This window comes from Stegostoma tigrinum, chromosome 23, assembly GCF_030684315.1.
Source record: "Stegostoma tigrinum isolate sSteTig4 chromosome 23, sSteTig4.hap1, whole genome shotgun sequence".
NCBI classification, from domain to species: Eukaryota; Metazoa; Chordata; class Chondrichthyes; order Orectolobiformes; family Stegostomatidae; genus Stegostoma; species Stegostoma tigrinum.
The window spans coordinates 5111913-5136792 of record NC_081376.1 but is presented as its reverse complement, the minus strand read 5'-3'; the positions used below and the strand labels follow the sequence as shown (position 1 = coordinate 5136792).

At 38.9% G+C, this 24880-nt stretch overlaps 1 protein-coding gene across 3 annotated transcripts; it reads left to right on the top strand.

Annotated features, from left to right (window-relative positions):
* The first annotated feature begins 471 nt into the window (after positions 1-471).
* cdip1 (cell death-inducing p53 target 1) lies at positions 472-23992 on the top strand. Of its 3 annotated transcripts, none has more exons than XM_048551994.2 (5): positions 472-547; positions 10084-10177; positions 11534-11674; positions 14009-14291; positions 21407-23992. In XM_048551994.2, the coding sequence occupies exons 2-5, from the start codon at positions 10093-10095 to the stop codon at positions 21516-21518; spliced, it is 621 nt and encodes a 206-aa protein (XP_048407951.1). In that variant the 5' UTR covers positions 472-547; positions 10084-10092; the 3' UTR covers positions 21519-23992. The 3 variants fall into 3 exon arrangements, with proteins under 3 accessions (XP_048407951.1, XP_048407950.1, XP_048407949.1); XM_048551993.2 differs by having other exon boundaries at positions 491-570; XM_048551992.2 differs by lacking the exon at positions 472-547 and adding an exon at positions 808-940.
* The last annotated feature ends 888 nt before the right edge of the window (positions 23993-24880 follow it).

Genomic DNA, 24880 nt, shown 5'->3' with positions numbered 1-24880 from the left:
TCTCCAATCTGACTCCACCCACACTACGTGATAGTAAGAACTGCAGTTGCTGGAGTCAGAGATAACACAGTGTGGAGCTGGAGGGACACAGCAGGCCAGGCAGCATGAGAGGAGCAGGTAAGTTGACATTTTAGGTCGGAACCCCTCTTCAGAAACTTCAACTGTCCTGTTCGTCTGATGCTGCTTGGCCTGCCGCGTTCCTCCAGCTCCACACTGTTATCTCCACCCACACTGTTCTATTTATGCCACATTGAGGTGTAGCAGTTGCTCCAGGGTCCTTAGAAACAATGATGCGGTCCAATTATTTTCAACTCCACACAGGCGGCCCTAGGAAACGCCTCGTTCCAAAGTTAGTCCATACTTGCAGCAACACACACTCTTGCTCCTTTCGCTGTTGGGTGCTTCAGTGGGAAGCCGGTTGCACGTGTCCAAATGTCAAGTAGCTTGCAGCGGGGAGAAAGGCGGGGTCGTGGCGGAGCGCATGCGCAGAAAAGGCGGCCGGAGCTCAGACGCTAAGAGCAGCTATCAGAGGGGAGAGTACCGGACGGTGAGGCAGCTTTGATCGCAGAGGTATCGAGTGCATGGTCTTGCAGTAGCTGTAACGGTTTTTGAGGAGGGTGTGTTTGCGGTGTCTTTCGTTCAGGGTCAGCCCTAAAAGGGAACGAACCGTTAAGCTGAAGAGAGCGGCTCTCTGCTGTTTTGGGGGAGGGAGAAGCTCATCGTGATTTTTTTTGCCCGCGGTGCCCTCTGGGAGTTGTAGTCCCCCCAACCCCGGCTTGAGCCCTCACTTTCTGTAGGCTCTGCAGGGCCGCTTGGACCACAAGCCCCAGAGGGCCCTGCGGCCCCGGCCTCTTCCCTCGACCCTCCTGCCGACCCTGCTGTGTGTTTTCTTCCCTAGACCGAGGGGAGGGGAGCAAAGCAGCGTTTTTCGGAGCAGGAGGTAAATAATACCCGTTGTCCCGTGTCTTCAACCGGGTTTCCTTTATCGGGAGCAGTGTAGTTGTATTTAATGGCGCAAGAGCCCTGCTGATCAATCGATTTTGTTTTTCTTGCTGGAGGAACGGTGAAAATTTTAAGAGGTGAATCTGGAGTCGAAAAGCTGCTTTGGACGAATTCTCTCCAGCTGGAACAGCTAGATGTCACAATTATAATATGGTGTGAGGTCAATACTAGAGCAACGCAAAACTGGTCATTTGGAGACGTTACTTAGAAATCAGTCTGCCCAGTACTTTTTCAAGAGGGCAGTGTCCCTTTAACTTCATACAGTTCTTCTTCCTTTATTTTTCTGGCTCTGAATTTGTTTGAGTGCAGTAGTTTGGAGTATTGTCTGGTTCTGGTCGCCCAGCTATAGGAAGGATGTTGTTATGCAGGAGATGGTTCAAAAGACACTTACCAGTATGTTGCCGGGTATAGAAGGTTTGAGTTGTAAATGAAAAGGCTGGAGGGGACTTGTTTCACTGGAGCGTAGGAGGTTGAGAGGTGACCTAATAGAAGTTTATAAAATCATGAGGGGTACAGATCAGGTTAGTAGTAGTTGTCTTTTCACTAGGATGGGGAAATTTCAAGATTGGAGTGCACTTTAAGGTGGGAGACAATCCTTTTTTTTAAAAAAAGAATTTTTTTTACATGGGTGGTGTGTGTCTGAAGTGAACTTCCTGAGTAAGTGGATGTGGGCGTAAGTAGAACGTTTAAAAGATGTTTTTGATAAGTACATGAACAAGTGATGTTTGGAGGGATATGGACCAAGTGCAGGCAGGATTATCTTAATTTTGGATTATGTTTGGCATGGGCTAGTTGGACTGAAGGGTCTGTTTCTGTGCTATAGGACTGTATATCTTTTTATAAAATTTTGGAATCTTAAATATTTAAAAGAGAAAAATCCTTACAATCATGTGATGAGGTCAGTCACATCCTCACCAAATTTGGAGGAGTATGCTGAATTGCAACATGTAAAATGTTTTTTTGTGAATATTGCAATTGAATTTGAAAGTTTTTTTGTTCTGTTTTAAAGTAGCTGCATTTTGTGGGACTCTTTAATTAATACCTAATTTGAATAATTGCTGCTTTTCTCTACCACTAAAATGTTTGTTTCAGTCATTTAAGATTGTTAAAGATCTGTGGCATAAACAATGGCCTATTTGATTCATAAAATTGTTTTACACATTGGGTACTAGTAATTTGCTACTCTTTAAATATCTCTCTCTCTCTCTCTCTCTCTCTCTCTCTCTCTCTCTCTCTCTCTCTCTCTCTCTCTCTCTCTCTCTCTCTCTCTCTCTCTCTCTCTCTCTCTCTCTCTCTCTCTCTCTCTCTCTCTCTCTCTAGCCACCTTGCCCACAACCCACCATGAGCAATTGTGCATTCTTTTTGACAATGTTAATTGTTCAATGAATAGTGCTTGTGTTTTACTTCACTGAAAATCTCTGCCCCTCTTTTCTCCCTTCTAAAGACACTTAGAACCTATGACTAGGATCTGCTTTGTATGCGTTGGTGGCTGATTTTGTTTGATAAAAGTACATCTTTCTAAAAAGATTTGATACCATGTTGAGAGGGCTATCTAAGTGGATTTTAATGTTGAACTTTTTAAAAAGTGCATTTATCTAATGCTTTTTTGAGCTTGGGATGTTTCAAAATGCTTTACAACCAATTTCAGCTTTTCCATGTTTAATATTTCCTATTGTGAACTTGCACTTCAAAAGTACTTAATTAGTTTCAAAATTCTTTGGGACACTTCCAAGATTCTCATCAGTGATTAGTTAAAAGCAGCACTTTTCTGTGTTCCCTTTAATGTATATTCCAAAATCACAATTACTTAGTGACTGCTAATCAAAAGTACTTAACATGTAGGTAAATGCAGCAACCAACTTGTTCAGTGTAGCTAAAATAAATGAGTGAATAAAGTATTCGTCTATGTCTGAGAAAAATTTGCTATGCAAGTCTCTTAAAACCTTCTCCTACTATCTGAAGTGCAAGACAGGGCGTAGCAGAATAGGGATGCTGTTGCCCTAGACAGAATCCATTTGATAGTGTTGAAAAGCAAAAAAGGAACAATTGTACACTTGGGCATGCTACAGATCTCCAAAACAAGAGGGTCAGTTGGCTGGACAGCTGCTTTGCAACAGTGATGCCAACGGCATAGTTTATTCCTTGCACTGGCTGAGGTTACCATGAAGGATTCTCTTTCTGAACCTCTCCTATTGCTAGAGGCATGGGGACCCTCTGGTTAAACAACCACCAGTCATGTCTGCGCCTAATGACCCCTGTAATCTGGTAGGATATTTTATATTGAGAAGGATAAATGAGCAAACTTGCAGGGAAATCAAAAAGGTGCAAGAACAAGAGTAGTGATGATCCAGCCACCTGAGTTAGTGCTGACATGAGGATAGTCAAGCTAGGGTTACCTGTATGCAGATGTGCTTAAATATAATAACACACTCCTGTTAGACGATGCCTAGTATTGGTGGGGGAGGAAACTGTTTAGTGACTTGAGAGTTGTCTTTGCCTTGCTGCTGGTAAGGACAGTAATAAGAACATGAGCCTGGTGCTCATTGAGCTTTGTAGCCTAGGTTAATTTGCTGCTGGTCCACAACATTGTCTTGACACCTGTAGTCTTGGTAATTCTGGTGCTGATTTCAGCTTCAGGGGACAGGTTGCTGCTAATTGTTGATCCAAGATATGTGAAGCTGAAGTGGCCTCCACGGTGAGATTGTTGATGGACTTTCTACATTCCAATCCAAAATTTTAGACTTCCTGATGCTATTTTTCATTACACACTATTCAGCTTGAGGATCAATCTACAAATAGCTGCAAGTGAACTTCTTTGCAGCATTTTGGTGTAGCTAGGATGTCACATGTTTGGCCTTGACACCCCTTTTGCTAAGAACTAGGAGCAGTGTTAGGCCATTTGGCCCATTGAGTCTGCTCTGTCAATCAATCATAGATGATGTTTCTCAACCTCATTTTTCTGCTACCATTGTCAGGCTTTTTCATGATCCTCCAAGAATTGTAACAGATTTGTCAGGTATGACCTCCCCGTAATGAAGTTGTGCTGACTCAGCCCTATTTTATTATGCATTTCCCAGTACTCCAGTCTCATCCTTAATGGACTCTTTAAAATCTTATCAGTGATCACAGTCATGCTAACTGTCCTGTAATTTCCTTCTTTTGCCTCCCTTAAACAGGGGTCTTACATTATCAGGCTGAATAGCTTGTCATCACCTCTGATATATAGGTAGATGCTCTCATTTGAGTTGTTGGACATTAACAGTAGCAGCATCACAAATAATATGCCCAAGATAATGTGCTGGGGCTGTAGCGATTCAAGTAGGTACTTTACGACAGCTTTCTTGAGCATCTAGGGATGGGGAATAAATATTTGCCCAATCTGTGAGGCCCAAAACCCATGAATTAATTGAAATAAAAGATACTGCTGATCTTAAACATAAGTTGCTCCATCATAACTGGTCCATCTGGAATTATGAATGTTTGCATGCAAGGAAGCCGTGGTGTCTAGGAGGCTAATTATTTTTCTGTACCAGACAGAAGTGCCTGATTCTATTAATAGGTCAGAGGCCTTGGTGTTTCCTGCTTTATTGATGGCAGTTTGACACTGGCAAAGTGACAAAATCAGATTTGCAGTTGCTGTACCAGCTTTGAAATCACAGTGACACTGTGTGATACCAGGGTCTGCTAACTTTTAGGCACTAATTAAGTATTTTGGTAAGGTATTTGCAAAGAGATGCTTGGTATTGTTAGTGTTGGCAATTCTGCCCCCACAGAATCCATCTGTAGAATCCCTACAGTGTGGAAACGGGCCCCCACTTGGTCCATCAAGTCCACATTTGCTCACCAAAGAGCATTCCACTCATGTGATATGGGGCCACATATGTGGGAATGTCAAATTTTAAAAACCTTTGGTTAGCCAGCAAAACAGTATTGCACCCTTTTCCAGCTTAACACTTTAGAGAGGATATGATTCCAGTCGTGGAAAGATAGCTGCAAGACTAGAATGGTGAAGCTAGGATTATTCTTAACAAGGAAAATAGATTTGATAGAAGTGTACAAAATTATGACACTTAGATAATGTAAACAAAGGAAACTTTGTATTAGCTGCTGTTGCAAGGACTACATTCTCATTTTTGAGATTGCGTACAAGATATGCATGGAGATTGAGGAAGAGACTTCTTAAGCAGCCAGTAGAAATGAACTGAAAGCATTGCCCACAAGGGCAGTGGAAGTTGAAGAAAAAGTTTGGGGAAAAAAAAAACTGCCAGTGGTTTGAAAGGAAATTAGACAGTTGTTCAAAAGAAATAGTTTCAGGTCAAGGTCAGAGAGAGCAGCAGTACTGGATTAACTGGGTTGCCTAAAGCAAGCCACGAATGGCTTCCTACTATGTAAATCACGCTATGCCTCTCTTTGCTAGGATATGGGCAATTATAGCAACACTTAGTCTTGATGTCAGTCAGAACAAGGTGTTCTTGGTATCCATTCCACCAGATTACTCATTAATTGGGAGAATGCAGCCATTTCCCAGTGTAATTTTTGGAAAATGTGTATCATTGTGCTGTAGGAAGTATACATTGTAAAAAAGGCTTCAAATCACCGTTCAAAATCTAGATGTTGGAACTAAATTGGTAAAATTGGTATTTTGTGCTGCTGGAGTTGATCTCCTGATGCAGTGATAGTTTGAAAATATATTCAACAAACAAATTTTATTAAATGTGTCTATAATACCTGCATGTTTTAATCATCTTTGGCAATGTAAATTAGTTTGGATTTTGCTTCTAATATTAATGTGTTTTAGTTGTGGAAGTCATGCTATAAATAGATCTGCGTTATTTGCAACTTTTTAAATAACCAAATGTACTGGGAGGAAAAACTAAAATGTAAAAACAGCTTACTGTATGAGGTAATGACACATGCATGGTTATAGAAAACAAATATATTGTTACATGCTAATTAACTAACTGAACCCTGTTAAATGGACAGTTAGAAGCATCCCTGTGGCCTAATGTTGCAAGTCTTAATCTGTGGGATCTTGTGCCGTCAGTGTTCCTACCTGCAGGCCACAAAGTCCAACTTCAAGTCTTGCTTACCCCGGAGGTGTATGAGCAAATTGTTTGTTTTTTTTAAAATGATAACCAGGAGTTTTACTGAGCTGCATTGTTAAAAGGGGCCAAGCATAACCAGTCTCAATTGTTACAATTCACTTCAACTGTAGAAATATAAGTGCTTTTTCATAATGTGGAGCCAAAAGCTTTAAACACAATTTAAATTTCTCTGTGGGACAGCAAAGTGGCTCAGTGCTTAGCCCTGCTGCGCCTCAGCGCTGGGAACCCAAGTTTAATTCTAGCTGTGAGCGTGTGTGGAGTTTGCACATTCTCCCCACGTCTGCATGGGGTTTTCTCCAAGTTCTCTCCCGACAGTCTGAAGATTACGTGGATTGGCCATGCTAAATTGCATATTGTGTCCAGGGATGTGCACGCTAGGTGGATTAACCATGTGAAATGCAGAGTACAGCGTGGAATACTCTTCAGAGGTCTTGATGGCCTGCTTCCACACTGTAGGGATTCTATGAATAGCAGATTTAACTAACTAAATTTTAATGTATGAGATCTGATATAAGATTTATTCCTTTCACTAAGGATGGTTAAATATAGGCTGCCAGATATTCATATAGGAACTTGGGGGATTAAAGGAACACTTGTCACAACTTTTAGAATGAAAAAAAGTCCTGATTAAAAGTCCTGTTTTGAAGAGATTTTTAATGGGCAGATTTAGGAATAAATGAGAGTATGATTGGAAAAGGTGTGCACATTTAACCATAGTTAAAGGAGCAGAAGTTGCTAGCTGGTACATAGATTTTGTTAATGATTTGTGTAGCAAGATGTTATGGAATTTAACTGAGCCAAAGGTTCTGAAATCAAAGTACTGTGGGGCAGGAAAGCGGTACAAGTATTCAAACTTAAAGATGGCTTGTTGATAAGGACAAGAAAGATAAAAGCCCCTCACTTGTTGACTGTTCACATGGCGTTCTGGAGAAGTTTTTTTAGAAAGTAGAAATTCTCAAAGCAGCTGATAGATGAGTTTGCAAGGAAATTTACTTGGTTGTTTGAATTGGGATGGGCTGGAGGGCTTCCCTCTCATGTATGTCTATGTTGTGATTTTCATTACATTAGAACAGACAATGCTCTCGCGCTCCTTTTCCCCCCCCCCCCCCCTCCACCCCCACCCTTCCTCAACATATCCTCTTAAATGAATAGATTGAAAACATAGGGAAAAGACTGTCGATCCTCTGTAAGCTAATACTTCCCCATTCAAATTCCTTCAAACCATTTTCTTGTAGCCACCAATCTAATCTTGAATGTTGACAATAGTTTCAACCTCGACCACTGACCTTGGAAATAAATTCCACAAGAGTGAGAAACAATGTTTCCACCCACTCTGTCCCATACCTATTTAAATCCAATGAGGCTTTAGTAAATGACATTGATTTTATGTGAGCTAACGAGCTTTTCTGCATTAATAGCATGACCAGAAAGAAAGTCTGTGTGCTCCATGTGCTGACAAGTAGATCGACTAATGGGAACTTCAATCTATTCCTCAGTTGAGGTGATTCTCAGCATGGAATGTGTAGTAACTACAGAAAATGTTCCTCTTTAAGCACTTCAACGGGCAATGACTGAGGTTCAAAAAAGTTATCAGTTTTGGAGGTTGCTGTGTTGTCTTGGTCACGTAGTGCTTTACACTCCTTGATAGCATTGTTGTGTCATAGGTACAGGTCCTCACTATACATTTTATGCTTATTATTTAGTAATTCCTATGTGGTTTCAGACTACACCTTCATTTCAGGTATTTTTGTTAGGTTATTGTTTCACAAATGAGTTTTTCCCAATTTTTGTTTTGGCAGCTAACAGCAATATTACATTTTCTAAGGTCTATTCCCATATTTGAACAATATTATTCAAGTCATATCGATCGTCTCTATTACAAATGTCTGTGTCCATCTGTGGAAAGAAGCTATAATGATACCAAATAAAAACAGTGCTGAAATTAACTCTTAAATTTAGATCTGTGCTGTCGTACTGATGAAGAGGTCACCCTCTGTACTAGAGCTTCTCAAATTGGGTGTCATAATCCCAAGTGTGGTCGCAAGCTGCAGTTTGAGGTTATGAAGTCCACAGCAGCGATGACTAACTGACTGACTGACTGACTAATTTCTGTCAGTTCTGCTCCTAACTCCTCTCTACCTGAGCCCCCAATCCAAGGTCATCAAGGAGTCACAACTTTCAAGCCTTGCAATGGGGTCATAGTGGCAAGGACATTGGGAAGCACTGTATGTAAATGCTGCCTGACCTGAAATCTTCTCCATTATTTTCCCACTTCTGTTCACAGCATCCATGGTATTTTGCTGTTTGATTAGCGTGATTAATGTCATCCTTTTTCCCATTCATAATAGAGAATGATAAGAGATTACTTATGTCTATGCTTGTAGACAAAATTTATATGGGGAAAATACTGGGGAGTCTAAATCATTGTAATCTTTTGCAACAGTGCAGCCAAGTGGTCGATAGCAGATGAGTACAGTACAGGAAGCTGATGTTTCAGACCTAGACCCCCCAGAAGAAGGGTCTAGGCCCGAAAAGTCAGCTTTCCTGCTTCTGTGATGCAGCTTGGCCTGCTGTGTTCATCCAGCTCTAAACCTTGTTATCTGAGATTCTCCAGCATCTACAGGTCCTACTGAGTACAGTACAGTCAGGTTGGACAATGACAAGCAAGAGACCAGGTAGGGTGAAATCCCCTTTTTTAGGCTAAGGGGAGGAAAGAGTCTGAATGGAGGAGAAGCAGGAAATTGTGGATTTGACTTGAATACATAATTTAAATTCATATTTCAAAGTACCAAGAGATTACTCTCTAATCTGAGGTGTATTGGGTTAAGATGTCTACTGTCATCAGCAATGGAACAAAAGGAATGAGGAGGTGACAGCGTGGAGAACGTTGTTGAGACAGCTGGCAAGCAAGAGACACTGAAAAATTTGAGCCCAAGAATGAGAACTTTAACACTATCACCATAAGAGCAAAAGTAGGCTGTTCAGCTCATCGTGTCTGCTCCACCATTCAGTCAAATTTGTTCAACCTCAACTCCATTTTCCTGCCTTTTCTCAGTAACTCCTCATTCCCTTTCTGATTTAGAAGTTTATCTGTCTCATCCATGAATATTCATAGCCCAGCCTTTATAGTACATTCTGAGAAGGAATTCCCCTTCATTTCTATGTTAAATCTGAAACCCCTTAGTTTCTATATCTACCCTGTCAAGTCCCGTTTAAAAACCTTGCATGTTTAAATAAGGTTGCCTGCCATTCCTCTGAATTCCAGTAAGCACAGGCCCCACATAGTCAACCTCACCTGACACAACAGTCCCTGTACATGTCACATCAGCCGAATGAACCTTCTTTGGACTGTTTCCAATGCCACTATGTCTTTCCTGAGTTAAGGTGCCCAACCTGGTTTACAATATTCCTGCTTTGGTCTTAGAAGTGCCTTGTATAGTTTTAGCACAACCTTGCTGCTTCTATACTCCATTTCTTCTGTAATAAAGTCCAGCATTCAATTTGCTTTTCTTATTACCTGTTGAACGTGGCTGCTAGCTTTGATTCAGGGATTAAAAAATCCCAAATCCCTCTGTTCTGTAGCTTTTAAAAAAATAATATTCAGCTCCCCTATTCTTGCTGCCAAAATGCATAACCTCACATCTTCCTATAATAAAACACAACCGCAGATGTGGGAAATCTGTAACAAGCACCGAGTGCTGGAGCAACTCAGGTCAGGCAACATCTGGAGAGAGAACAATAGTTAAGATTTCAAATTTGGGACCCTCTGTCAGAACACTGACACCTGAAGAGACTGGAGAAGCTGTCATTGTTGTTGTTAGAGCAGAAATATTGTGGGGAGATTTAACAGGAGTGACCATAATGGAAGGATTTTGGTAGTAAAAGCCTTGTTTACTTATATAGGTTTGAGCAACCTTGTTAATCGAGTTTATAAGACTTTGGTTTCTTTGACGTTTTTATTTTTTTAAATCAATAGTGGTGAACAATGTCAGAAGAACCACCACCTCCATATCCTGGGGGGCCTTCTGCTCCATTACTTGAAGAGAAACCAGGACAGCCACCATCAACAGGTACAAACAATATATTTGGCTAAAAAAAATTTCATGGAATACTTGAAATTACAAGTATATAGTCTAAAATCAGGTTGTCTGAAACCTAAATTTAAAGAATTAAGAGCATAGATGAAATGTCTTGACAGTTTCAGTTGAGTCGTGTACTTCATTCACCATTGTGATGGCAAATCAAAAAGTAGCAATAAGTCCAAGACACAATTGTTGTGGAGGATAGGGTGATGTTTTATGTCAAATGCAAAAAGAAGTATTCTTTTTAAAAAACAAAGTTCTTTTCTTTTGTGCAAATGAAGTAAATCAGTGTGACTCTGAAAGTGCATGATTAAAATCCAGGAAGACCCAGATTCAACCTGCTTTCTGACCTAAAGACGCTGGATTTTGGGCTTCGTACCTGTAAATAACTGAGGAAAGAATCTACTGCCTTCATGCTGAGCACCATTTATGGAAAATATTTGAATCAAAATTTTTAAGACTTAAGCTCTTTGATCTGAATTACTGTGAACATTGCTTACTGTTTTAAAATTTCTTCTATATTGAAAAGGAACAGAAGTTGAGACCATGTTTTATAGATTAGATTTTACAGTGCAATTTGAAATACATCAAATTATTTTGATATGGCAACTTGCTACAGCTTGCAAACAAATATTTAATATATTTAAGAGTTTTGAGGTATGTTGAATAGTGATCCATCTATAAATTTGATATTAAACATTTTGCATCTAGGATATCCTTGTTTATCAGCATGTTGAGCTGTAACGTGTAGCAATACAATGTAAAACAATGGCAAATCAGTAAAGGCCAAAAAAGTAAGAATTAAAATAACAAGAAAGCTTCCACTTTAAAAAAAATCTGATACTAGAAATATATCAATTCTGAGACACATTTACACAGGGTCATTAAATAATTTGACAAATTAAGGAAAATATTTATTTATGATTAATGAAGAAACTTGCAAATTGATTTTTAGATTTTTGGTCCTTTTTAAAAATTAGACTTAAAGCTATTTGATTTTGGCCAATTTAAATTTATTGTCGTCTTAATATCTTGATTTTCATCAGTTTCACCAGAACAATGAATGCTAACCTGCACATTTTACTTTGTATGCTGTTGTGTACCTCAAGTTTAATCCTGTGTTTTTTTTGAGGCCAGAAACAACCTTTCAAAGGTGTAGGCAGTTGAACATCATTCACAAATACAACAGTTTCTGGATGTTTTATTAACTAAGTTAGACTTCTCAGCAGGAATAAACTCTTGTATGTACAGGTGTTACATTAAAGTCATAATTCACACTGTCGTTTGAGCCGGTTGTACTTCTATTACAATGTGGAAAATATTTCTGTCTGTCTGTCTCTTCAGTGCATATGCCACCTACTACTCAAACCCATGGATATTCCATCCCACCAGATGGTGGACCACCACCTTATGAGCCAATGGCACAACCAGGATTTGTACCCCTCCACACACCAGCAGAAGGTGGTATGCCCACGCCACCGCATGGTAACTAAACATCAAAAACTTTTGCATGATAGACTGTTGATGCAATTACCCTACAAAAATATGAAACATTACTGGGTGTTAAATAATTGTTTGGAGTTAATGTGTGAAAGATTCAGCTTTGCATTTCAATGGAAGTTTTATCAGAAATATTTCTATATAATGATTTCAACTAATTTGGGGGAATCCAAAGTTGGGTTGATGAGAAATAGAACTAGCGAAGAGCAAAACATTACAAATGCTGGATATTTAAAATAAAAACAGAGAATGCTGGAAATAGTCAGCTGGCCTAGCAGTATCAGTGGCAACGGAGCCAGAATTTTGATGAAGGATCACCAGCGTGAAATGCTAACACTATTTCTGGACAGAGCCTGCCAGTCTTGCTCATACAGCAGTTTTTGCTCATAAGGTTTTAAAAAAAATTGGTTTCAAGAAGTACCTCATTCCCATGTCTTTTTTTAAAAATTTATGGCAGTAATTACAGTGCCAGTTCAAATCTAGCCTTCTGTGGTCAATTAATAGTCACATATAACTTTTACATTTCTTCTTCATGAAGTGGACAGTATTGGTTCTGGTGTTTTGACCATAAGAAATAGGAGTGGAAGTAGGCCGTTCAGCCGTTTGGGTCTGCTCCTCCATTCAATGAGGTAAAAGTTGATCTGATAACTTACAACTCCACTTTCCTGCCTCTTCCCCAGAACCCTTGATTCACTTCCTGATTCGAAGCTGAGACAGATTTTCAATATACTTGATTACCCAACCATTACAGCCCTCTGGAATTCCACAGATTCACTACTGTTGGACATGTAATTTCTCTTCATCTGTCTTAAATTTGTGATATCTTATTCTGAGGTTATGCCCTCTGGTCCAAGGCTCTTCCAAAAGGGGAAACAACCTTTCTGCATCTACCTTGTCAAGTTTTGTTAAGATTGTTAAGTTTTAATAAGGGAACCTCTCATTCTTCTAAATTCCAACAAGTACAGGCGCAACCTATTCAACCTATCAGAAGATAGCCCCTCTGTACCTGCTATCCACTGAATGAATCTTCTCTAGACTGCCTCCAACATGAGTAATCTTAGATAAGGGGCTCAAAACAGTTCATGTTATTTCAGCTGTGATTGTGATAGAATTGTACCTAAACCAATGGAATGTAACTTGTAGAGTTCCATGTAAACTGAATCCAAAAAATCTCAAGCCAGTTCTATCTGGTGACTAATCAGTAGAACTGAATTAGTGTTAAGGACATCTTGATACTAAATATTCCAGTTTGCTCCAAGATGAGCTGTTATATACTCCTTACAGGATTGTACAATGCAGCCATTTATCACTGAAGTTGCACCAGAAAAGTATTCCTGTTTGTCTCACTCCTCATTCATGTTTTTTCCTGCTGCAAATTTTTTTCTGCAAATACTTATGACTTTTAAAAAGTCTAGTATGGAATTGATATCTAAGACCCTAATGGTGATTTTTATTTTAAAAACCCAAGCGGTGTGTTTGGTAATTTTTCTTGCTCATACTGTCTGTGTTTCTTCACAGATTTAATGTCCGTCAGTTCCAACTTTTAAGCTGCTGGATGTAATTTCTCCTTATTTCATCTAACTAAACCCTTCTTCATTTTTAATTACCTGTGATGCATCCACACTTCTCTCCTTGAAGGAAATTCCAAGTACTTTCATCTTCCATCCCTGGAACTGTTCTAGTAAATCTCTTCCATACTGTTTTCCAAGATATCTCAACCTTCCTAAAGTTTGGTGACCAAAATAATTTTAAAAATTTAGGTGGAATTGCAGTTGAGAATTTTGTTCCTTCGTACTTTTTGCTGAATAAAGCTGCTGTTCTGTGCTGTGCAATCTGTGTTCTGGGTTCCCATCATAAATTTAGAACCAGATGTAAACCAAGCATCCTAGCAAAAAAGCTACACAATTCCTCAGAATTGTGGAAAAATTTAATTCAGATAGGCAATAGACTATCCATATGTGTTGTCATTATAAGCAGTAGTGTATGAGTGAAACAGCATAAGAATGACTAGTGCTCTCTGAAAACTATTGAATATCAAACTTAAACAAAATATGAATTTTAATGTTTTGTCCACTGTTCTATATAGTAATTTAAAAGACTATTGTGGTGTATGCATGTTTAAACTACCATTTGTTATCTACATACTAAGTATGAATGTGATGTGGAATTGTGACACATGGGTTTCAAAGATTTATATGAGCTTATGCGAAACTCCTTAAGCTTTAATTCAGCAAAGTACAAGGAAAGATGATAAAAATTGAACAGTCTTTTAACACATTGATAATGTTATGGTATTGATTGGGGTTTTTTTTTGGACAGGTTTCTACCCAACAGCTGGACATTACCCACCGCCAGGCCATTATGTACCCCCAGGTCACTATCCTCCCCCTCCTGGACACTATGTTCCTCAAAGTGGACAAACAGCAACTGTTATAGTCCCCCCAGGTGCTGCAACAACAGTGACGGTGCTGCAAGGGGAGATGTTTCAAGCTGCACCAGTGCAGACCATGTGCCCTCACTGTCAGCAGACTATCACAACTAAGATCACTTATGAAGTCGGCTTACTGAATACCTTGTTCTGCCTCTTCTGCTGTTTTGTGGGGTAAGTACCTACCATAGAAAGATGTTAGAAATGAAAGCTGATGGAAATGCCTTGAGGTTTATTTGGTTACAAAGAACTACACACAAATTAGAACTCTGCAATGAAACAAGTTGAGTTTTGCAAGCAAACCTGTGACCTATTCTTCTTCTGAACTATCAATGTGTATCCTTTGGTCCTCCAATTTTATTTACTAATCCACCTACTTCTATATTACCTGAAAACCTGGAAAGTATATCTCCATCCTAATTATTGATGGATGCAGTGACCAGAATTGATCACTGAACAATATGTTGTGGAGTGCAACTAGTCACTTCCAGAGAGCATCTACTGCTTCTTCCCATTAAACTAATTTTTGGCCTTTTGGCTTCCTACTAATTCTGTACCAGTTAATGACCACCAGTGGTTCCTGTCAGATTTAATAACTAAATTTAAAGTTGCATCAGCAGTCATGGAGTCTCCAGATTACAAGTCTAGCTGAACTACAATCTTTCTCCCTTTTTGGCTGCGTTACTCAATAGCATTGGAATGTTAACCAAACAACTAATGGGAATTAGGCTGCACAAATATCCCCAGCATTATTGATGGGGAGCCCAGAAAATCATTACAAAAGACAGGGCTGAGGCATTTGCATCCAGTACTGAAGACTTCAGCTCCAAAACGAGTCTTTCCCCTAGCCAAACTGTTCCAATTCAGGCGATTAACCAACAATGTAGAAAATTGCAAGGGTATGTCCTGTATGCGCACAGCAAGGCAAATCCATACCAGCTATTCTTCTCTTTCTCTTCCCCCCCCCCCCCCCCCCCCCAACCCTATAACTCTTTCACTGATTGACCAAGTGATGGAAATGGTCATCAACTGTACTTTCAATGGCACATATTCAGCAGCATCCACTCAGTGGGTCACTCAGCTTCTGACCCCATTACAGCGTTGTTACAAATGTGGCTGAAAGAACTTTTCTCCAAAGGTGAGAGCAATCAATTACCCTTGACTTGCAGCATTTTGATGGAGTGTGCCACATTGTAGCTCGAGTAAAACTAGTGAGTGGGAATTGAGGGCAAAATTCTCCCTCCACCTGTTAGTCATGCTGAGTACAAAGGAATGAGTTGTGATTGTTGCAGGTCAATCATCTCCTCAGTCCTAGGTCATCTCTGCAGGGCTTCCTCAGTGTAGTGTTTTTGGGGTCTGCCATGTTCAACCTTTTGGTCAACTTAACAATGACCTCCTTCGTCAGGAAAGTCCTGAAATGGGGATGCTTGATTGTTCAATGTGCAGTACTATTTTGCTATTCTTCCATACTGAGGTAGTCTAAGCATATAAAGCAAGAGCTGACAACATCCAGGCTTGGACTGACAGGTAGCAAGTGCCATGCTGGAGCTCAGGCCCTATTTTCCCAGCCTATCCCTATCCTGCTGCAGTCTCAGTAATGTACCTTGCCTGTATCTAATCTGTACTACCCTTTAAATTCAGTATGTTGTTCAGTTAGTTTTTACACTTTTTGATCCCTTCATTACCTCTGAAATTTGAGTATTTTTACTCTGCATCAAATTCAAATAATTAACATTTCCTGGAGTGCTGTCTTTCCTCTACTGTTTTCCCTGAATTGTCTGCAGATATACTGCTCTGTTTTCTTCCTTCAATTTGGAAAGCATTAATGCTTTGTAAATGATAACATCTCATTTGTACCTGGACTGTGGAGTGTTACTGGCTAAGTCAGCACTTGTTGCAGATCCCTTATTTCCCTTGAGAAGATGGTGGTGACCTCTCTGTCTGTATGAAATAGTTTCACCCACAGCTGTTTGGAAGAGCATTCCTGGATTTTGATGCAATGACAATGAAGGAACAGAGATATATTTCCAAGTCAGGATGGTGAGTGGCCCAGAAGAAAACTTGCAGGTGGTGGTGTTTCCCATATCTGCATCTTTGCCCTTGAGGTCACTGTTGGGAAGGGCTACTGCAGGTCTGTTGGTGCACTTGATGCTTCAGTAAACTGGTGATGAAGTGAGTGAATACTGGAACTGGTGAATGGAGTTAATATTGAAAATAGCCGAAGGTGTTGGGCAAGACAAGAGCATCTGGAATTGAGGTTGTTGGCTCGCTGAGCTGGTTTGTTGTTCTGCAGATGTTTCATTACCATACGTGGTAACATCTGGGATATTTGATCTAGATTTTGAAATAGTGTTGCGTCCTCTGAATTGAATCTTCCAATGTCACTTTCTTTTAATGGAATTGATAATTATAATCATCTGATGTATGTTAGTGTTATTTTAATTCATTTGATGGGCCTGCCTAGAACTGTCTTCCTTCCCATACAAAGCCAGTGCTGCAAATAGGACAATGAGGATAATTTACGCTTGAACATTCCTGTTTATTCTTCCACTCCATTATGGTCACCACAGCTTTCTCCAAAAGTGCATCAACTCTGGGATGACTGCCCACAAACTGTTGCTTTTTGAGGATGGAGTTGGTCGTTTAGTATTACCGTCACTAGAGTAGCAATCCAGAATCTCAGACTAATGTTCAAGTCCCATCATCATGGCAAGTGGTGAAATGTGGAATCTTTTTTAAAAGAAACACAATCTGGAATTAAGAGATTTGCTCGGTGGTGACCACGTAACCACAGTTAGTTGTCATTTAAAACCATCTAGTTCACTTGTGTCCATTAGGGAAAGAAAGCTCTCATCCTTACTTTGGTTTGGCCCATACATAACTCCAGACCCACAATGTGGTTGAATCTTAATTTCCCTCCAGGCAGTTTTAGAAATGAGTGATAAATGCTGGCCTAGCCAGTGACATCCACATCCCGTGAACGAATAATCTAACTTTGGCACTTGATGTTGGATTATCTCCAGTCTACGTCAAGGTATGAGTTCTTGCAGTTATGATCAATTGGAGATATTTCCAACTGATAACTTTGACAAGTGCTGCTGGTCGATTATTTTCTCATTCTGCAGGAGCCATGTGGGTGCTGATTTCCTATGCTGCCATCTGTACTGTCACCAATAGCTAAGTTCTTTCGTTTGACTCCCTGCTCCCCTTGCTGGTGCAGTCCTGACCCCCACCTCCATCTATATTTGTACTCTAATTAGATCCTCATTTTTTCATTTGGTTGTGATCCCATCAGTTAGCAAGGTATAACTCAAACAAAAATAACTGGACCTCATGATAGCTCACTGCAGATTTCAACAAAGAACAGGTACGGCACATGAACAGGCCCTTTGGCCCTACAAGCCTGTGCCACCACATTCTGCCCTTCCATACTAAAACTGTCTTCACTTACACTATCCTGCTATTCCCTTCCTATGCATATATTCATCCAGGTGTTTCTTGAATGCTGCTATTGTGATAACAACAGCTAGGCTTGCTAGACGACTACAGCTTCAGCATAGAGTTCAATCCCCATTCCAGACCAGGTCTATTTCCATGCCCTACCCATTTTTAAAAAGGGGGGAAAAGGAAGCACCCTAAAAATTTACAATGCATTATTTATAATCACCGTGGACCTGCAGAAAACTGGGGTGGGGGAGGAGAGAGAGAAATCATTCTTATGACAGTTTGGCTTGTGTGCTTGTTCATAGCCATCAGAGATGGCTATAGGTCAACTGTATAAGTAGGCAGAAAATTAGTTTTGTATTGAATACAAAACTATGCAACAAAATAGAAAGGAGTATTGTTTCATTTTGCATAAAATTAATCTTAACATTTTTTAAAGTGTAATGTTTAAGCTGAAAGTACTAGAGAAATTTGGCAGGTCGGACAGCATTTATAGAGGCGGGCAGAGGGGAAAACATCCAGTCACATTTTGACAAAGGATTGCTGCACTCACTGGCCTCAACATCTTAACTCTGTCTCTCTGCAGATGCTGCTAGACCTGAGTTTCTCCAACATTTCAGATCTCCTGCATCTTTGTTTAATTTTAAATCAATTACTTGACTGGCTTACAGATTTAAGCAGAGGGGCAAGTAAAGATTATCACGTATCAGGATCACTTAAGTTGTAACCACTTTTGGAGACAAAGTACAGCAAACTGTTTTAGTTGGCACCCTATTGAATGATACAAATTATATACCTGAAATACAGTGAAGTCCCAGTTATGTGCTGTAAATAAAGTGTAACGGTCATATTACACTTCTGTTGCTTACTGTGTACTTTTTTTAGGTGTTTTGATGTTTTTTGCACCTTTTTTTTGGAGAGATGTTGATGTCTTGAATCTTTGCTTGGTCAAGGCTTGCTGCGGTTGCGCATACCTCTTGATTATCAGAATATTTGATTAACTGGTGCCATAGGTGTCGGTTAATTTAAAAAGTCTGCTGTATTTGAAACTGACTCCAAAGAATACATTTGTTTTTAACAAAGTACAAGAACAAATGAATAAGCTTAAGAGAATTAGGAAAATACAGATTAGGTGAATAAACTTAAAATATTATTTTAAAAGTCAAGCTGACCCATGGGTCCAAAGGATGCAGGTTCTTTTCTCATTTTTGCAAGAAGAATTTGAGTTTATTTTTATCTGGAAGGTTGACAACAGAGAATGATTTTCTGGAGAATTTAGTCGAGGAAGGATCTTTCAGGAAATAAATGCTTGAATGGAGGAAATACCATTCTGGGTGGATGAGTTTGCACTTGTCACTTTTTAAAATATAATTCCTGCACTGATCGGAACAGTATTTCTAATGCTAGAGCAGTTTAGGATTAAAATGTTGTGACCTTGCAAGCAGGCTCTGATTCTGTAGTCACTGCTAATGCACTGATTCTTTGGTTGTCATCCAAAAGCTTGCTGATAAATGTTCATGGTATTGCATAAAAACAGTTTAGTTCAGATTCTCATATCTCAGTGTAATGGAGAAGTACCCAGGTATTAGTTTTGTAGAAGGAAAATGGCTGGGTGTTGCTTAAATTTAAGATGTTTTCCTCAATGTTTACTTTCCTCACTGCTGTAATGTGTGTAAAAATATATATTTTCATCTTTTTAAGTAAAACAACTTAAAGAAATATAACTGAAATTTTAATATCAATTTTATCAAATGTTTTATGGCTTGGATGAATAGTTTTGTTGTGTTATTGAATAAATTTGCCTTAACTTCAAGTACCACAGCAGACTCATGAATTGAACTGCATTTACCAACAATGATTCTGTAATTTAGATGCTAATCAACCAGTATTTTTTGGTTTTTTTTTTAGATTTAGCATCCAGTACCCAGAATCTGGAACATATGGTTATTGTGAAATGGAGGCCAAACTTCACACCCTGCCTCCTCCTCCTCCTCCTCCCCCCCCCCCCCCCGTCCCCAACAAAAACTGAAACATCCAAAGAGCAATACCTTGCTCGATAGTTTGTAAAAGGAGTTAAAAAGCAGGTTACGTGACTTTTCATACTTGTGGCTATATAAAATAAATCCCTGACACTCCTTGAAATCAATAAGTAACAATTTATTTATCTAACTTCTATCCATGAACAAATTAATTAAACTATTAACAAACCAGATAAATCCCTTTGTAACTACTAACTGTTCCTGATTAAAGCAAGATTCTAATGGTATGCTGTTCGAATAAATAAAGTCCACTTTGTGTGGAGAAAATTTGTCTCAATTGCAGGTAATGTCTCTTCTAAAACATTGTGTCTTCTCCGTCAACTTCTACCAGTATTAACTAGTTGTGCCATTAGTATTTAGGTGGTGTTTTCTGCAAGGCATAGAGGCTGAGAGCCAACAATTCTCTCCTGAGAGCTGAGGATGGTGAGCTTTGTTGGATAGTGACTAGCTCTGTGGCTTTATCCAACTGCCCCTTTCTTTTACACCCTTGATGACGTGTCAATTTTCTAATAATGGATTGTCCTAGATTATCAAAACCGTCACATTTAAACTTAATTGGTGTTTGGTATGTAAGTACCTGGCTCAAATTGAGAGCTAAATTCAAAAGCCTTTTGTCTTGGTTTAAAAACTGCTACTTGGCCTGCTAACTGTATGGCGTCTTGATACAATTGTTTCTATTTTGGGTGCTCAATGTGTACTTGCAAACTTTCAAGCTGCTACTCACGGACATCCATTTTAAATCTCTAGGCACAGAAAAACATCTTTTAAAGAGACCATGCAAAGCCTCCCCTCCCTAGCATTTTACAGACACCAGATTCTAACTTCCTGTTTCCCAATCCACAAGTACTCTACTCTATCCAACTTTGCAACACTACCTTCAGAATAAAGCACTTGGTGACTACCAGGCTAACATCTCTCTTGGGCTTGCTGCAGCCCTCCAGTGAAGCTCAGCAGAAGCTGGAGAAACAGCACCTCACTTTCCACTTGGGGACCTTTGCAGCCTTCAGGACTTTATCAACATTGATAATATTGAAGGCCTGAGCACCTTCTCCCAACCCAGCACACCAGGGCTGCTACTATAACCAGCTCAGTCAGTCAGTGACTGTCCCCATTTGGACCAATTAATTTTCCCAGGCTGACAATTATGCATTCCTTTGTCTGCCCAGTTGTTATTTCCCCTCCATGCCCATCTCCACCTATTGTTGACTTCCTCCCATTCCCACCACCCCATCTTTAGCATTTATATCATCCCTTTCCTAGTTACAATCTCTTCTGAAGAAGGCCCACTGGACCTAAAATGTTAACTCTGCTTTCTGTCTACAGATGTTGCCAGACCTGCTGAGTTTTCCCAGCAACTTACTTTTGGTTGACACTGATTTTTACTTGGTAATTAAACTGTACAAAAGGAAATGGATTTGTTTTTGAATTCGGGCATTTTGGTCTACAGTTCTAACAAGTGTGGGAGCTTTATTAGTGCACCAGATAAAATGTCTTTGCTACATTTTCCAATCTGTCTTTTTTTTTTGAAGGTACTCTTATTTGATCTGAGATAGTAGGAACTGCTGATGCTGGAGAATCTGAGATAACAAGGTGTAGAGCTGGATGAACACAGGACAAGCAGCATCAGAGGAACAGAAAAACTGATGTTTTGGGCCTGGACCCTTTTTCAGAAGGCTTCTCTGCTGCTTGGCCTGCTCTCTTCATCCAGCTGTACACCTTGTTATCTCTTATTTGATCCATAACTGGTTAAGTTGTAGAAGTGTGGTTACAAAGTTTTTGTTAACAGATTCTTTTGTTTTAATCTAGGTGTGATTTGGGCTGCTGCTTAATCCCCTGCTTGATAGATGATCTGAAGGATGTGATTCACACTTGTCCAAATTGTAAAGCTTACATATACACATATAAGCGGGTATGCTAACAAACATCCTGATCCTGTCTGAGAAGCCTTGGAATAAGTTTAAAATGGCCAACTCAAATTGTTCACTCTTTAGTTCAATTTAAATGTTACAATCTAAATGATTGTGATATTACAGCACATACTGTGCTGTATTTACAAGCAAACTGTGAATGCCTTACTTGCAGAACATATTATTTTGAAAAATTTTACGTATGTATAATTTTGTGTAAACAGTATAAATGTCACACCCAACTTAAAATATCTTTCCAACTTTTGAAGTTCTCTATACAGCAAAACCTGTGCATAGTTATCTTTAAGATGGTGATTGGTTTTGAATCATTAGTATTTTATATATGCATATTTGGTCAATTGTGCTGATGGTGTTAAGAACTAGGGGAAAATAACTAACTGGTTCCATCCCAAAATGTTGCACCAATGATATTTTTGTGATGCATTGTTTATTTTTCAATATGCAATTTGATAAATCATTAATATGTTGTGTAGAAATTATCACAGGCTTATGGCTGTATACTTGAAACCCCAGGGAAAATATAACTTTATCTTGTTCCTAAAGCCTCTTGATGGCATCATATGCATGAACCTGTTTCGTAATATTATTTGCATTTGCATCCTAATGAAAATTTTAGTTTTATTTAGAAACCCATCCTGGTACAGATCTCTTAAAAACAACACTTTGAAGTTGGTATGTAGATTATTGAGAAGGGTACCGTAGGAACAATGAAGGTGTGATTTAGAAGGCAGTATTTAATTTTGAAGTAAAATATTTTGCTAAAATGTGAATTTAATACTTGTCAGTTGATAACTTGCAATCTGGCAACTATGAACTATTGTTTAAGAGTCTAAACTGTGACAAGTGACTTTGACTGTAATGTTGCAAAGATAGTCGTCATTTTTAGCCCAAATGGTGGCGCTTGTACAGCAGCCTTTCTAAAAATTGTTTGAAAGACTAATTATGCAGATTTTGTGGATCAATAAAGACTTTGAGGTTTTGTCTGTTACAGTACAGAACTGTACCAGGATTTCATGTTATTTATAGTAACATTTTGAATCATTGTACAGTGCAGAAATCTTGGCTATATATTCAGAATGTAAATGTAATATTATACTGCTTGTGTAATTTTTGGCAGCTTGCAAATGCCTTTGCTGAGAACTTAAATGCAGCATATGTGAATCTCCCACTTTGCTCCAGTATAATTGCAGAGAATTGTTACAAAATGTATTCTGCTTTTGAAAGCACATGAAGGCAATGCAAGAATTTAATAGAAAATGTATTTATCTTTAAATAGTAGTTATTAGAGCCCATGTGTGGCCAGTCTTTCTTCCAGTACTTTGTTTTAATGTGCCTGTTATTTATCCATAACCTTAGCATTAAAGGTAATCAGTATTATGTGGCTCTTTTTGACAGTTAAAGAAACAAATTATTTTAGATATCAGCAATGTTTCAACCAGTCCTGGTGTCTCAATTTAGATTACTAACACACACACTCACTCACACTCTCTCTCCCTCTCTCTCTCTTCCTCCTTAGAAGGTTGGACATTTTAAGAAACCTTATTACCTTTATAATGACCAGTGGCAATGACTAGATATGTAAACCTTACCTTTTTTTTCCAAGTCATCAAATGAAACTTCATGTAGTTGTTCTCCAATTCTGTTTGGTCAATTGAAGTGCATCACTCTGAAAGGATGCCATACAGGTTATCTACTAGAGGTGGGGAAGCAGTACTTTTTTGTTAGGCCACTTTTCATTTGTGAATGCACTTATGAAATCTTTTGGTTGTGATGAGACAAAACATCTGTCTATTTAACCCAAATGTTAGTCCTCCTGATATCACTGATTTGTTGGAGACTACACAGATTTTAATTAATTATCCATACTGTATTATATTTTAAATCTTTCACAAAGATGCTGCCTAGATAACTAAAACATTCCTTAAAGGTTAATTTAATCATGTATCTTATTTTTTGTTTTGAGTTTAAGAATTCCACTTAACTATTACTTTCCTTTTGCATTTAAAATACACCTAGTAATACAATTAAATCCACAAACACATGGTAATTTGCCTTGCACGAATTCCTGTCTTTTTAAAGACATTCAAAGCTAATGTGAATAATTTACTTGCCTTCATTGCCTTTCACATAGCACAAGCTGGGAAAAATGATTGGTTATATAATAAATTACCTGATTGGAGTTGAAATCTTAAACCTCTTTTTGTATCTGATCTCCTTTTTAGTGTTTTAAGTGATTATATGGACATGTTTGCAAATCTGTTCCAGAGGCATTCTTTGTGAAATTGCCACTTTTTTCAATTAAAACAAAGTTCTTGCTGGAAATATCTTGATGGCTATTTTCTGTAACTCTAACCACTATTGGTTGAGACAGCTTGTGTGCAACCTGATTAAACATTCCTACAATGTACATGCATTATCTTGTGTCAAAATGGCTATATACAAGTTGGAGATTAATAAATGCTAATGGCACATTTTTGATGTGAAGCTCTGATCTTTATCTTGGCTAAAGGGGATCAAAGGCTATGAATAGCATAGGAAGCTTGCTGAGTTGAATGCTTTACTCTTGCTCCATGTTGTGGTTATTCAAATAACTATCCAATTCCATAGGAATGTCAAAACAAATTACAGACCAAGCTACACAAGGACATCTATTTATTCCCACAGATGTCTGTGTAATCAAATAGCTGAAAAGAAAACAGGTGGTATGGTGGCACAGTAGTTAGCACTGCAGCCTCACAGCACCAAGGACCTAAGTTTTTGATTCCAGCCTTGGGTAACTGTCTGGGGGAATTTGCTCTGGGTGCTCCAGTTTCCTCCCACAGGCCAAAGATGTGCAGGCTAGGTCAGCTATTCTAAATTGCCTGTAGTGTTCAGGGGTGTGTGAGTTTATAGAGGGATGGGTTAAAGGGCCTGTTTCCACACTGTGTAGAGAATCTAATCTTTTTTTAAAAAAACCTTGAAGCTAAGTTCTCTTTGTCAAACTTAACATTATTTTCCATTACTCTCCTACCTTGGCATCAATGTCCACTTTTAACATCTTCAATCAGGCATTTTGCCAAAAGGCAATATTGGGCAAGCAACCAATAGTCACCTTAAATATGCAGTAACTTACAGCCGATCATTGACTGACTTGTTCTGATTTTTTTTATAGCAATATCTCAACTTTGCTAAGGGACTAGATGCATGACAGCAAATGGTTTCAGTGCACTTCAAGCCTAGATAGATTTCACTTGTCTCAATTTCACTTTTAAAATGTCATTCTAGACAGAGTTAATTTTCCTATCCCTCAATTTTTATCCCCTTTAATTGTAAAATCCCACTAATTCTTTTCTGCACCCCTTGCAAACGCTGT

Bases quoted from the DNA above. Each gene is read 5' to 3' on its own strand.
- cdip1 (XM_048551994.2), top strand. From the start codon at position 10,093: ATGTCAGAAGAACCACCACCTCCATATCCTGGGGGGCCTTCTGCTCCA. The intron at 10,178-11,533 runs GTACAAACAATA...CTGTCTCTTCAG, and splicing joins AGGACAGCCACCATCAACAG to TGCATATGCCACCTACTACT. The intron at 14,292-21,406 runs GTAAGTACCTAC...GTTTTAATCTAG, and splicing joins CTCTTCTGCTGTTTTGTGGG to GTGTGATTTGGGCTGCTGCT.